The sequence below is a fragment of the Sycon ciliatum genome, chromosome 6, assembly GCF_964019385.1.
Source record: "Sycon ciliatum chromosome 6, ocSycCili1.1, whole genome shotgun sequence".
Taxonomy (NCBI): domain Eukaryota; kingdom Metazoa; phylum Porifera; class Calcarea; order Leucosolenida; family Sycettidae; genus Sycon; species Sycon ciliatum.
The window spans coordinates 28522733-28537594 of NC_088648.1; the positions used below are offsets into that span (position 1 = coordinate 28522733).

Here is a 14862-nt window from a genome sequence, read left to right on the forward strand (position 1 = left end):
TGTATTATGTCGTCTACATTGGACATTACTTGTTTGTTAACAGAAGTTTCAGTAATCCAAGTCCTCTGACTAGGCATATGCGGATAATGCCGGCTGAAAAATTGGCAGAATTCAGTATTTTTCTGGTACGTTTCACGCATGTTTGGTATGAGGATAAAGAAATGGAGCAGAATTCGAGGAATTGCCCGCCATAAGGTTTGTATGGTTCTGCCAATTTCACTGCTTTCCGAGCAGAAACTGCCACCTTTTCGAGCATTATCCGAACACCCCTACCTCTGACTGAAAATCAGACAGTTTGTGCTCAAGTCACAGCATAATTATGGTTTAAGATTATCTTCTTTCATTTCTACGTTTAGTAATAACTGACGTCAGTACCTTTCTCACTACAGAGAGTAACATGATCCGGCGATAACTTTCCGGTTTTCCGAGTGGCTTGCCTGGTTTGTCTACAGGTACTACGAGGTCAATACAGGAAAGAAAAGCTTCGGTCCTTTACAGGGTTTTTATTTCCCATACTGACCAAGTACGAAGTCAATATTAGATCTATCGCGACAAACAGTCCGTATTTCAAATTCGAGAACGATAACCTCATGAATACCCGTTTTAGGATTTCACCATATCACCTACTCGATACCAGCACGTATGGTGTACTGCATGCAGCTAATGCAACCCAGTAAAGTACAGTGACCATGCACTAGACACCGTTCAACTGCGCAACCCTAAGCAGTCAAATAGTATAAGCAGTCAATAGAGCACTAAGGAGTAAAATATGCAGGAATATTTGACTGCTTGGTATGATGGGTATAATCAAGAGAACATAACCCCCCAGAGTGTGCAACGCCTGATCCAGCTCTGTATAGGGTCTTGGTTGAGCGGAATCGGATCTTTGTGTCATAATACCGTACACATCTGAGGGGAACCCGGGGAGTCGCGGGTACTCTTGGATCAAAAACAATGGTGCCCTGCCTCGAGACCGGGCTTGAGCTGGTGTGGAGTGTACGCATGACATCAGAACACCCCGATTCCGCTCGACCAAGACCCTATGCAGAGCTGGATCGGCGTTGCACACTCTGGGGGGTTATGTACTCTTGGTATAATGGGAGTCAATAATCAGAGGGTAGTAATAATAATTATTCCCTCAAATTTTAGTGTTTACCTGCTGCTGTTACCATTACATTATGAATATATGTGTCAGCTTTTAAACTGACAGGTCATAGCCGCCTAATCTTACCGACTGTTGGCAGGCTGGTATGCACATGGCAGCCGTAGCTCCGGGAAATACTTGGTTCCGCTGTGCCTGTGATAGTCGAGATGTACTTAATTCTCCATTGGCACTCATGGTCATGGTGTTAGCTGCTCCATTAGCATAAAAGAACAAAGTCGTTAAGTTATGCTCGGGGAATTTCTCCCTGTGCGTGTTGAGCACAAACTTGATACAGGGCAAATCAGCGGAGGTTGGCAAACGACTTTCTACCTTTGCTCCGCAGTTTACAAGGTGATTGTTATAGGTTGGCAGCGGATTAGCACCGCTATTGTAGAGTACGTATTGAATGCCACTTCCTGGGCATGTCAACACTAAAAGCAAAGGCAGGCATGTGCACACAAAGACACCTTGAAAACACGTAAATTACCAAATAAGCAGATCAAACGTCTTCGAAAATTCTATCACTGTCTAGTCTAGAGGGATCTTTAAAAGTCATTTTTCTTTCTGGATTGTGTGTTGCTTACATGGAGCTCGCGCTTTTCCTGCGGCTTCAATTATTATAAGTAATTTGACTGACTCTCGACTGGCAGCTGAAGCACAGTAGGAGTTCCCGACCCATGCACTCGGCGAACCTGAAAGGAAAGGAGCCACCATTCTCTGCTCAATACGCAGTGTTACGGTGAATTTACTCCCCATCAGTTGAGCTTTAGTAGGCTAAGGACGTTTGTGCTCTAAGAGCACTGAATTATGTATTCCTCTTCCAGCTTATGCATCACATTTAATTTTGTTCTATTTTGTTGGATAAAGAAAAAGGCAATTTTGGGTTCTCAAATGCGAAAACTAAACGGGCAACGTTCGGTGAAGGTAGCTGCAGGGTGGATTGTCTAAGGCTTTGATATTCGCGTCAACGGCCGATTTCATAGTCCAGGAACCCGGAATAGTCATACCTCGAAGATGCCATCTTGCTTTGTGGTGTGCGCGGCGGCGGTGAGTTCCCTCACGAACGAGACGATGATCCTTTTATGAACGAGTGTTTCGGAGATAGAGTCCCAGTGTTGTCTAGTAGATCATGTACACAAACACTATTATACAGTACAGCTCAACGACATCCTGCCGAGTTTCTCAAGTACGCCCCGTGCACCTTTTCGCAGCCCAGTGTTCGCAGGTCTAGGGCTGCGCAACGCCCGGCGCGCACTTGAGAAACTCGACTGGATTACTCTTTCATATTGATGCAAATCCTGCCATACGTCGCCTCCATGGCTCTCCATGATTTCTAAAAAATCTTCGACTAGTACTCCTTGTAGATCCTCGTTACGGATCGTCTAACAGCATGGGAAGTTTGGTTGGGCATGCTACATGTATATGGCGTACGTCTTCATGCTGTCAATAGGAAGGTCGGAGCATTTGTCCATGCAAAGCAGAATATCAGCATTTTTGGCAAACGACTTTTCTATTTATCGATCATTCAGTCCACATTTGAGTTTGGCAGCACTGCATATATTCATTGCTTATCACAAACCCTATATGACAAGCTTCTTACTGCCAGCCGCGTAGCATTAAAGAGAATATTTTCGTTGGATAGAATGACTCCCACCACTCTTCTATACAGTCATACTAACTTGTACGCCCTTGAGAAACGCCTCAACTTCAAAACCTATGTATTTGTTTACCGCTGCCTGAATGGACTTGCTAGTCCTCTTCTGCGAGACCGCTTTACCTTGCGCGCCCATGGTGCTCGCACTGCAGCCACCACCCGTGGCCAAGTCTCTGCTGCTCTTGTTCTGCCCCCCGCTAACACCCGATATGGCTTTAGTGCAATTTCTTATTTGGGCGCTGCCAGGTGGAATACACTTCCACCGGCTTGCCACATGTCTAGTTCACCAGCTGAATTTCGCTCATCCATCAAATTATACCTAGGGTTCCCTGTAAAAAGGCGCTGACGCCTGTTGGGAATTCCCTAGTAAAAAATGAATAAATAATAATAATAATAATAATGCTCGTCTGCAGCTGTATGCCATCGAAGATCCTTGTTGATATGATCAGACGTTGCCTCTACTGGATACTATGCGTAGCCTTGAACGTTTGCGGTACTGCACAGTACCAGTCGTGTGCCGTCTGCCGCCTCCCTTAAGTTTTGCTCTAACGTTATTCATTGAGCGAGCGTTCTTTGCTTTGTATTAATTCTGCTATTGTTTGCATTCGCTGTCATGTAATTGGGCGACACAGCCCGCTTGGTTCTGCTAATTGAAATAATAAACGTACCTACCTACCTACGTACTTACTTGATCTCACTACATTGCTACATAAGGTTTCTACACAAATTCATGCACGGGTGCGGTAGAATGCATGGCGAATTACTGGATATTCTTCCCGGTTGTAACTAGCATAATGCTCGTTTTGTTTATTTTTAAGATGGATGACGCTTCTATAGTCTCATGATGCCGAATGTAAAGCCGGCAGTATCCGCTGGACCCTACTTGTGGATGAATTAAAGCTGCTGTCTCCAATACTTTGAATATAATGCTCTTCCTTTTGTTCCATCTCTTGAGTGGTGACAACCACTGAAAATATTCTCAAGAAAACGTTCCGCTTAACTTGAATTAGACTTTCAAGTTTGTTGGGACTTGTGCGCGTATTCCACATGACAGAAAAAACAATTACTTCAAGGATAATAATCGCCTAGTGTCTCCACTGCTTTCATTGTTTAACGTGTATCTTTTTGTAGGTGTAATTCTGTAGTAATAGTACTCACTTGAGGCACAGCCATCTCCCGGATATTGTACCCAGCTGTTGAGAGGATTAGATGTTAACGAGCCGCATTTGAAATGTCGACGGCGGGGAAGATATCCATTGTCACACACAGGAGTAAAGTAGGTGAACAGTGGCACGCTATTGATCCGACCATGAGGTACATTCTTTCCTTGGCACAAGAGCAGAAACGCTGTGTGATTGAAAGGTGATCAGAAAAATAACATTCACGGGTTAGAGGGAAAGACACGGGAAAGGGTTGAAGATAAAGTTGATTGTCACCACCACGACAGGAACCAGAGACCTATGCTTGAGGCCAGCCATGCTCTAAATAATGAGCTATGGTGTAGCAGCAAAGACCGTTCACAGTTTCTTCAGACTTCGTAACTCACACTTCCTTGAAGTCACAGGTGGATAGGACACAGTCCTCACTCTATCCCACACTGTTCATGTAGACAATGGCACACAAGGAGCCCCAAGTCACAAAAGAAGCACTGGTTTGAAGGAAAAAAGCGAACGGGACGAAATATTGACTATCAACACCAAGACTCGAATCAGGCACCTTCGCTTGAGGCCAGGGATGCTATAACCTCTGAGCTTTGGTGTAGTTGCTGACAGAAAAAATGACATTAAAATTATTAGCACAGTGACGTTAGTAGATCTGCACTACCCCAACTGAGTTACCACAATGTCAAAACAGGAGACACGATGCTGACCCTGTGTTTCTGTTGTTGTCTCAGTGTTGATGTTCCTGTTGCTGTCGTCTGGGTAGCAGCCAGGCTGGGAACTTGTGGCCAGGCACAAGGGGCACATGGATGTGGCTAATGGGATTTCTCGGCACTTGTGCCAGTGGGTGCGAGACGTAGCCCTTCATCCCCATCTTTAGGCGTTGAATCTGTCGCTAGGTTTTACCTGGTATTAGCTGTCGTCGTGTGTTCGCTTCGGGCATGGACACGGTAATTTACTTTTTTGTTTTAACGATACGAAAACAAAACATAACCGATCTTGTTTCGTGCTTGAGTTGGCAACGAGTCACCAACCCTCCACGATACCGATCCAATGCAATAAACCCGTTATTCTAGTGAAACTCTGTATGGACAACTTACATGCACGTTGACATACCGGAACCTGCTCGAAACTATATGATATCCCTAAAGCGACGTTCGTTGCTTTCCATCCGTTTTCCGTGCACCTAGCCTTGTATCTGGTTCTATGACCGGCGTTACACGAAACCTGAATTTCATGGTTTACAAACGTGCTATTCACAAATCCACCATTCCGCACAGCCTGGCCGAGGCACTTACGCCCTGCAATACACACAAAATCATGGCACCAAAAATATAATCAGAGACAGCCCTTAAAAAAATGAGCGTTGCTCTCGAAACACTGTTTTTCCATTTCATATTACAGAGTGAAATAATTGCATTTTAAATGGTTTATGGGACAGTAAAGTTCTTCCTGTGACGTCTTGCAGATACTGTTTACATTAGATTTTAAAATTCTTGCTACGCCTTTCGTGGCTGTCCTTGCAGCGGCAGGGTCCATCCTTGTGGAAATGTTTCAAAGCACGATACTTAGTAAGGCGTTCCATGATCTTCTGTTCAACATCATTTCCTCCCAAATCCTCCAAATAATATCAATCAAGCGCCTCATCCCCCGCTCCAGGCAACGAATCTCCTCTGCTTCGGGATTATCGCATGCCACACTCCAGGCATTTCCATGGTTAGTGCGAACTTAATGAGTTGTGAGAAGGTACCTCTTGCTGCATTATTGTCGAGCAGGAATGTGTCATATGCTCACCTGCTGCCCCTTCCGTAATCCAATTTGAAGCATCATGGATTCAGGATTGTCATCGTCTCACTTTGTCTGGATAAAACTGAATGTGGCTAACAGGAACTCTCCGCAGCTGTCGCCTGGAGGGTGTTGATGACTACTACAGGTGAAGGGGCCATTTTAGAAAGGTGCAATAGCACCTTCAGAAGGCGAATACCTCAATCGGAGGAACGGACATGTTGTAACATGAAAAAACTTTCACAATATTTCCAACTCGGATGGTGAGCCAATGAAAGTATGGTGAAAAAAGCAGGACAACATGTTACGAGTTATGACTAACTGTCCACGACACCAACGTAACCAGATCGTATACAGTCAGCGAGTGTTGTCCTCCTTTTTTGTTGTCCTCCTTTTTTCACCATAACACATTTTATCTAACTTGGATGGGGGGAAGGATTAAAATTATGAAAAAACGAGGACCATAAGTTTACAAGTTATCCGTTTTGTCCAACACTAACGATTATAAGCAGAATACTAATGAGTCAAAAATGAGCAACAATTAGCTCAAAACCTGACCGATGAGATCCTGACATTCAACAACCTGATGCTTAGCTGCATCACGTCTAGAATGCGCAAACCAGCAGCTAAGCATCAGGTCTTAGAATGTCAAGATCTCATCAATCACTTTTTGAGCCAATTGTTGCACATATTCTGCTTATAACCGTTAGTGTTGGACAAAATACTTGTAAACAATATTTTTATGATCGCAATTAACAGCTGAGTGTGCATGTATAATATCTCGTTACCTTGGTGGACAGTTCATCATAACTCGTATCATATTGGTCGTTTTCTCTCTATAAAGTACCAACGGCTCAACATCCGAGGTTATTTTAATCAGTTTAAAAACTTCAGGTTCTTCAACAACATTCCAGATTGTCCGCAACCATAATGTCAATCAAACCTTTCGTTCAGTTGATGTACGGGCAAGAGAAAATGCCTGCGAACAAAAGAGGTTCAGTATCTTGCAATATACCCTATTTTGTGGAAGTAACATTTCCCTGTTGGCAAAGAGAGGTTTTCTATCCGAGGAGAGAGAAAGAGATTATCCTGTTCCTAAAATTATGATAATTATGAAACCTATTTTTGGGGAAAAATCTGGAAACGTAAAATTAAATGTACAGTAAGTCGAGGATGTGAACTGCTTGAAAAGAGAAAGAATCGCTAGGACTCAAGCTCGGGACCTTACTTATCTTAAGCAATGGCCAATGCTCTAATTTATGGTGGTACCTGCGTCATGGGGTCGGGCCCAGCCTAGATGGCGCTAACAAGGTTTTCCAATACAAAGGCAGGTAAAACAACGTATAAAATCCCTGATGCCAAAATGGCACATGAGTCCCTTTCCCTCCCCCAGTGGAACAACCAGGAACTCCAGGAAACCAAAGAAGTGATAGAGAGTGATACATTACAAAACTGAACGTTGATCTGAATAACCACAGACGTGCGACACTTACGACGACATATGTAACTTCCAACGGTGTTTTCACACGTGAAACTTGGATCACAAACCTCTGGTGAGTCCTCACATTCATTTCGATCTATCTCGCATGCAACATAGAAAACAACACACGATTTATAGTCGTCAAAATGGTTACCTATCTAACGATTATGAAGACGGCACAAACCAAATCTAGAGATTCTAGACTTTTTGCGAATACTGGTACATTGAGATTGCATCCAGTGCACCATAATCATGGGTAACCATGGTGTCAAATGATTCGAAAATGAATTTTGCATTAAAGTTCTAAACACGGTCATTCACGTTCACTTCGGGCTGAAAGACACTTTATTATTACTTGTTGTATTATTTACAAGTATTTTTACTCACTGGTTTGAGGGAAAGACACAAACGGGTAAAGTCTGAAGAAAAAATTGGTTGTCACCACCAGGACTCGAACCAGGGACCCTCGCTCGTAGCCAGCGATGCTCTAACCACTGAGCTATGGTGTAGTCGTCACGAAATATAACCGGACATGGCCAGATTACCGATTTCGCTCAAAGTCTGCTCCTTTTATCAAAAAAATTCTCCATTCGCCACATTGTAACAATGGCAATTACCTACCTTCCGTCTCCTTTGTACCGGACCTGCATGCACAATATACTCTGAAAATCATTGCTTTTAGGCAACTCTTCCTGGAGCCCTCGTCGACGTCTCCAGATTCGCTAGTGTTGCCAGACACTATTCGCGTTCTGGATCGGCAATAGTATTGCCTGCTCCAATCTCTGCAGAATCCATACTCAAATCTTAGTGGCTCCTTAGTAATCACGTTTCCCCCAAAAGGGCATTTTTCAGAGGACACACTTTCTGGCATGTTGCACATGGAATAGCCTGTTATTGTGTAATGACCGTTTTTTTCTGACACTACAAAACACAAAATCTGCCCCAGGGCCAAGGCCATGCATTCCTAGTTCTCTTTTACGTCCGAGCAATTGTGAGAAACCTAAATGATAATAATAAGCTCAATAGACCTTATGCACATTATAAAGATGTACGAAGCTCTGGACTATAACCCTAGTTGCAATTTAGCTTACCTTTAGCACAAAAAAAGGTGCTAGCAGATTGGCCTGTGCTAACGCTTTCAGATTCCAGTGTGAAAACAACACCGGTTGAAGGTGATGTCTTTAACCAGGTGGTTGCCAAATTGTGAATTTTTAGCCCAGACATGATATACTGTATGAAGTGCAATTAATACAACACACCCGTGTGCATATACACACATACACGAAAACACGCGCACACGCACACATACATTCACAAATACACTTCAAGCTAGGTTTTCACTTTTACAGAAGAAACCTTTTACGATGTCCCGATAAGAGTGCTGTTGAGAGCGGCCCTACACACAACCTAACTTCATCATGAATTGTTCTCCTTCTAAGGCCGAGCTATATCTGTTTTAGCATTCGCAAGGTTAGAACAGATCATGGTTGGGGATCATCCACCCAAGCGTCACTTTTCTGGCAAAAAAAGAGGATTTCTCGCACTCACACAAATGGGCGTACACATGTTCATGGCTTTTGTAATCCAATATGTTCTTTCTTGTTGCTGTTTCTTGTTCTATGCAGGCATGTGCACTTTCATAGATAAATAAATGCTACTCGGCGCTCCAAAATTATCGATTTCACTCATACGCACAGTCTCGCATTGCCGTACACACATACCATTTTTGTGCACAAACTTACTATCAAACACTCCCATATGCAAACACTCAATCACTCACGATTGTCCACACACAATAGTCAGAGACAGACATTTTCCGACACACACACACACACACACACACACACACACACGCACGCACACACACACATACACACGCACACACACACGCACACACACATACACGCACACACACACACATCCACACACGTATACACACTCATAAACACGCACACACAGACAATTGTCTATGCCAAAGATCAATTATCTGGCTTTCTATTTCTAGACCAACATGTCCTACCTTGGAGCACTGGGACTGTTTCAATGCATCATAGGATTGTTGCGTTAATAGCGTTGCATCGCGGCGTTCACACTCACTAATTGCATCTGCGTATAGCGCTGGGTCCGAATGGATGCTTACATTGTACCAGTTACATACAATAGGGTTATCTTCACGGGGTCAAGCAAGAAGAACAAAGAGCACAAAAATGAAATGAAATTAGGGCAACCCAAAGGCATTTTGGCTGGAGATTACGACGGAATGTATTCATGCACTACACACATTATGTGTGGTTTAAACATTTTACCCCATTTACGTATAGAATAAACACCGATGTCGTAGTGTTTAAGGGAATATAAACACTGCTGTAAAAACCGAGGCGTAGCCGAGGTTTTTATAGACAGTGTTTATATTCCCATAAACACAAGACAGAGGTGTTTATTCTATTTATACCTAGCTTCGTTTTTGGCCTGAAATACTGGTCCGAAATAGCTATTTTAGTATCCCAGTATACTATAGTATACTATTATTATTATGTAGGTAGCACTGCGTGTTCCAGACCTAATACGTATCTTTCAACCAACATCTGCGTCAACACCCTGGTGGCTGGGTGGTCAAGATAGGTGCTTGGGAGTCTTATGGTTGCAGGTCCGATTCCTGCTGAAACTTCTTTCTTCTCTTCAATTTTTTTCTTTTTCAATTGGAGAGAAAATTTCTAAGTCCCTTGAAAGTTGAAAAGTTACAACCTCTAAGTGGGTAATAATTATTAGCAAAGTATATACAGTCAACTTCGTTTATAACGACATTCGGCGGGGCATCAAAAAAGTGTCCTTATTCGCGAAGTGTCGTTATACCCGAAGTCTCATTATTATGTATTTAATACAGTTGGATGGAACTTTGCTCTGGGCATGGAAATTCTGTCGTTATTCGCGAATTGTCGTTATATCCGGAGTCGTTATTAGCGAAGTTGACTATACCCCAAGTTAAAGTGGCGAATATGGAGATATATTCACCAGTTATAGATCACAGGAATTAGTGGGGTTAATATGAGCTGGGTATAAAGAAGATTATTTTACGAAATACTCCATTGTGAGCATAATGTTTCTCCAGTGTTGAGCAATTTAAAATACAGCACCGGTAGAAGTTTTCACCAGTGGCATACGCGAAGGGCAACAAAACGGAAAATCTAAAGAAATATGGGCCGAGTACTCAGCAAATATGCCAGTGTTCAAAGCTGACCGCCATACACTGGGAACGTGGGAAATTAGTCAACACGAAACAATGGCTGAAAAGTGGTGAAAGACGGTGGCATCGTATGAGAAGCACATCTGCGCTTAACACAACCATCCTAGACTAGAAGTGCAACTGGCATGACGAAGCCCAGTTGCAAAATTACTACTAACCTAACGTAGGAAAACAGTCAACACGAAACGATGGCTGAAAAGTGTTTGTAGACAGTGGCTTCGAATTACCAGGATATCTGCGCTTAACACAACCAACCTAGACTAGTAGTGCAACTGGCATGACGACACCCAGTTTCACAGTTGTTACTAACCTGGTGGACATAAGGGCTCGGAGTAGGACCAGCCAGGCTTGTTGCAAGTGGCCTTAGCGTCATATGCCTTGTAGGAGCCGTTGTTACACGTTACTTCGGCATCATGATTAACAGGCGTCTCTGCTAATGACCCGCTGCCAATTCGTTTTGCTTCGCACTGTGTTCCTGCGAAAATGATCGTAGCATGCCACCAGAAGATAATTACATTAAATTTGATAGCTATCTAAACCCAGATATTTGTAAGTGATACTTACCCATACTTGAACAAAAAATATACAGAACTGTTCTTAGCCATGGAGCGATGATTGCAGAAAATGGATTAAAGGTTGTTGCCTTCCATATATACAACCAGCACAATCTACAAGAAATTTTTTAGGGGTATCGGATACTAGCAAAATAGTAGTCGTCGAGGCCTGGATTGCCTAACCCTGAGCAACCCTGACTCTTCCTTCTTTCTGATGTTCACAAGGCTTTTATTCGTGCTTGAAAAGGACATCTTTAAAGGTTTGTATCCATGGTGAGGTTTTAGTTTGAAGAGCACTATAAGTGAAATACTTCGTGCACAATCCTCTTAAGCCCGGGTGGTGGTGGGGGGGGGGGGGGGAGTGGTGCCTTAAACACTGTATACCGGGCAGAGAGTGGTGCTTGCTTGAAGCACGGTTTACCAAACGGAGGGTATGATGGACTGCTCGTGTGCTTCTCCTAGTCCTAGGACTTACTTGATGTACATATGAATTCATTGTACGACCAGCCATTTATACGGCAAGTAGCCTTTTCTCCTAATGCACTGAATCCATCTTCGCAGATGGGTTCGACGGATGGGATGGGTTCGGCGGATATATCTACTTTCGTCCTTGCTAGTGAACCGTTGGATATCTCAATCGCGCCGCAGTGTGATCCTGCAAAAAGGCAACATGCAAAAAAGAGCTCGTTACATCAGCTAGCTGTCAAAACACGCATATTGTCACATACGAGCAACCCCAACATACCCAAGAAGGGTATCTTCACACCAAGAAGATAATTATGGCCCTGACCCTAGCTTGGTGAATGCAGAGAGGGATACCAGTTTGTGTTAACGAGCTACAGATGAAGTCAGGTATTGTAAATTGAAGTCCAAAGTGAATTGGGTGCCGATATTAGTAGGAATGTCTGAATAGAAGTTTTAAAAGAAACTTTTCCGCGGGCTTTGCACCGTCGATCCACACCCCAAAGGGAACCTCCAGCACATTTTGAGCGAAATCGGAGAGATTCACTTCCACATAATATACTTTGGTATTCTCACACATGCTCTCTTAAGGGTCTTCTCGAACATTATGAAAGTTTTCTTTTTCACAAGTATACTTTCAAGCCTTCTCGTCAGGTGAAATACAGGCAAAGGGAAAGGTACAACAAGAACAGTGGATTCAGTACAATAAGGAGGTGATAAACAGTGCCAAGCAGAAGATAGCTTTAAAAAACCAGTGAAGATGCGTGACCTATACATATACATAAAGCAATAAAGCCAGAAAGGTGCAAGTGCGAGAAAACCCAACAATCGTGAAATGTGGTGTGACAACAAGAGACCACCAATGGGCATAACGAACGAGTTTTTGACGACCTAACTAATAGTCTAACTGTTTATCAAATTTACTTCTCTTTTCAAAGGTTGAATTTTTTGTGTGAATACACACAGCTTCAGAAACATGTTTACTGTTTTAGTCCACTGTTTTTGTTCATGTCCATTTGCCTGTAATTACCTAACGAGAAGGCTTGAAAGTATTCTTTTGAGACCGAAAACAATCCATACTGCATTATTCACCCCAGTGAAATGATGTGGAATTTGTGAGTCAATCTGCGGATTGGACTTTTTTTGTCCTTAGTGGACTCATCAGCGCAGCACAGAGGAAATGAGGCCGAACCTGATAGCAATGAAAAATAATATCAAAAAGTATTCTTTCTAGACCAAAGAGTGGTATATTTGATAACATTTAATAACGATAGAAATTTTTACGATACTTCTCCAGACGTTTCGTTGTTCTGAACAACATCGTCAGTGGATAAAGATTCTTCTTTATCCACTGACGATGTTGTTCAGAAGAACGAAACGTCTGGAGAAGTATCGTAAAAAATTCTATCGTTATTAAATGTATCTTTAATAACGATAGAAAGTATTCTTTTGAGACCGAAAACAATCCATACTGCATTATTCACCCCAGTGAAATGATGTGGAATTTGTGAGTCAATCTGCGGATAGAACTTTTTTGTCCTTAGTGGACTCATCAGCGCAGCACAGAGGAAATGAGGCCGAACCTGATAGCAATGAAAAATATCATCAAAAAGTATTTTTTTCTAGACCAAAGAGTGGTATATTTGATAACATTTAATAACGATAGAAATTTTAACGATACTTCTCCAGACGTTTCGTTGTTCTGAACAACATCGTCAGTGGATAAAGATTCTTCTTTACCCTCTGACGATGTTGTTCAGAACAACGAAACGTCTGGAGAAGTATTGTAAAAATTTCTATCGTTATTAAATGTTATCAAATATACCACTCTTTGGTCTAGAAAGAATACTTTTTGATATTACAATGAGAGTGAATAATCAACGGCTTGTCCACCAACTCTTTAATGAAAAAATTTAATAAGTTTTCCGAAATCATGACTTTGTAGTAGTGCCTAATACCGAACAGTTCTATTCTTCAAATTTGTTCTGAAACACAATACTAACAGCAATGCAACATTCCTAGACGTTAATACTCTCAAAGCCAAAACAAGCAGCAAAGCGAAACTTACTCTCACAGCGATGAAGAGCACCGATTGCCCGTGCTTCTATGCATTCTGCGTTAATACCGCATGGATTTGGGCGGCAAACCTTCTGTTCTACAAAAATAGCAGGGAAATTGGATAAAACACTTTAAAGTATTTAATCAGTAAAGCTAGCAGAGAATTCAGCAAATACAAAACAAAACCCCTCGCTCCCCCCCCCCCCTGACTGTTGTACTTGACATAGTCTTGGGAACGGACCACTGCCATCATATAAATGTTATGAATGTGAAACTCACAATTCCTGATAGTCAACATTGGCTAGTGTAGCCTGCGCAAACCAATGAAGCGGCTAACCCTAGTGCTCATACAATTGGTTAGATACTCAGAATTTAAACAGAAAATTGCAGAAGGTAGAAATAATCCACATGCAAAACAAGAATTTATTCACCTTAACTGTTGTGAAAGGGAAGATTCTCCATATTGGGGGCCCAATGGCAGAAAGTGAACAATTTCAAAGCTCTTCACAACATACAATGCACGTGAAATGAGTTTCCAGAAATGCAAGACCGGCTAGCCCTATTGAATAAGCAAAGCATATCAATATTAATTTTGTTTTTGTTTCAGTGTCCGTTAGTACAACGCCGATTCCTGATGAGTGTTGTACGAAAACATGTTTGAATCCTTAATTGTTCTCTACACTATTTCTTCATTTTTTCATCCTTTTATTGCAAACTGTCTCCACCGTTTTACATTGCATGAATAAAGTGTACACAAAATTAATGTCGATTCAGCTTGTCTTATTGATTGCGGTTATCAAAATTATTAAAATAATTTGAAAAATAATTAACCTCGCGAAGATGGTGAGCCAAGCAAAACATTAAATGGAAACCTGGAAACGGTAGGGAAGGTTCATTGTGCACGTCTGACTGCGCAAAATCTGGTTTAGTTGGCGGACTCTAACGCATAAATAAGTTACGTGTGTCCGACCATTTTCAATGTTTCCATTTAAAATAAATGTACGGTAATTATAATTTACAAATAATCTACGTGGAGATAAAAGTTTAATAATAGCTATGAAAAGTATGAATGCCGCAGACATCACCACGCAACATGACAATTTGTTCAAGGTTTGGTTTTGTGTGTTTCCAAAATCGATTTTCACGCTCCGATCATCAGTGGAAATACGGAACTAAAGAGATCAAGGGAAAACCAAAGGTTAAAAATCCAAAGAAGTGTGACACATGACGGGTAACTTGTGGTAAGTATTCCAAAATGCGAGAACTAAAATAAAGAGTAAGTGTGACAAACGGGCATGAACAGTGCAGAAACAACTCATGA

At 42.1% G+C, this 14862-nt stretch overlaps 1 protein-coding gene across 1 annotated transcript in view; it reads right to left on the reverse strand.

The window, feature by feature from the left end:
- The window catches only part of LOC135818934 (neurogenic locus notch homolog protein 2-like), a 32968-nt gene that overhangs the window by 1641 nt on the left and 16465 nt on the right, over positions 1–14862 (reverse strand). Inside the window, exons 9-17 of the mRNA XM_065332114.1 lie at positions 13552–13638; positions 11497–11676; positions 10778–10942; positions 9244–9392; positions 8315–8453; positions 7237–7320; positions 5059–5259; positions 3957–4145; positions 1232–1575 (exon numbers count right to left, since the gene is read on the reverse strand). Coding sequence (XP_065188186.1) covers positions 1232–1575; positions 3957–4145; positions 5059–5259; positions 7237–7320; positions 8315–8453; positions 9244–9392; positions 10778–10942; positions 11497–11676; positions 13552–13638 — 1538 coding nt within the window. The remainder of the gene's footprint in view (positions 1–1231; positions 1576–3956; positions 4146–5058; positions 5260–7236; positions 7321–8314; positions 8454–9243; positions 9393–10777; positions 10943–11496; positions 11677–13551; positions 13639–14862) is intronic.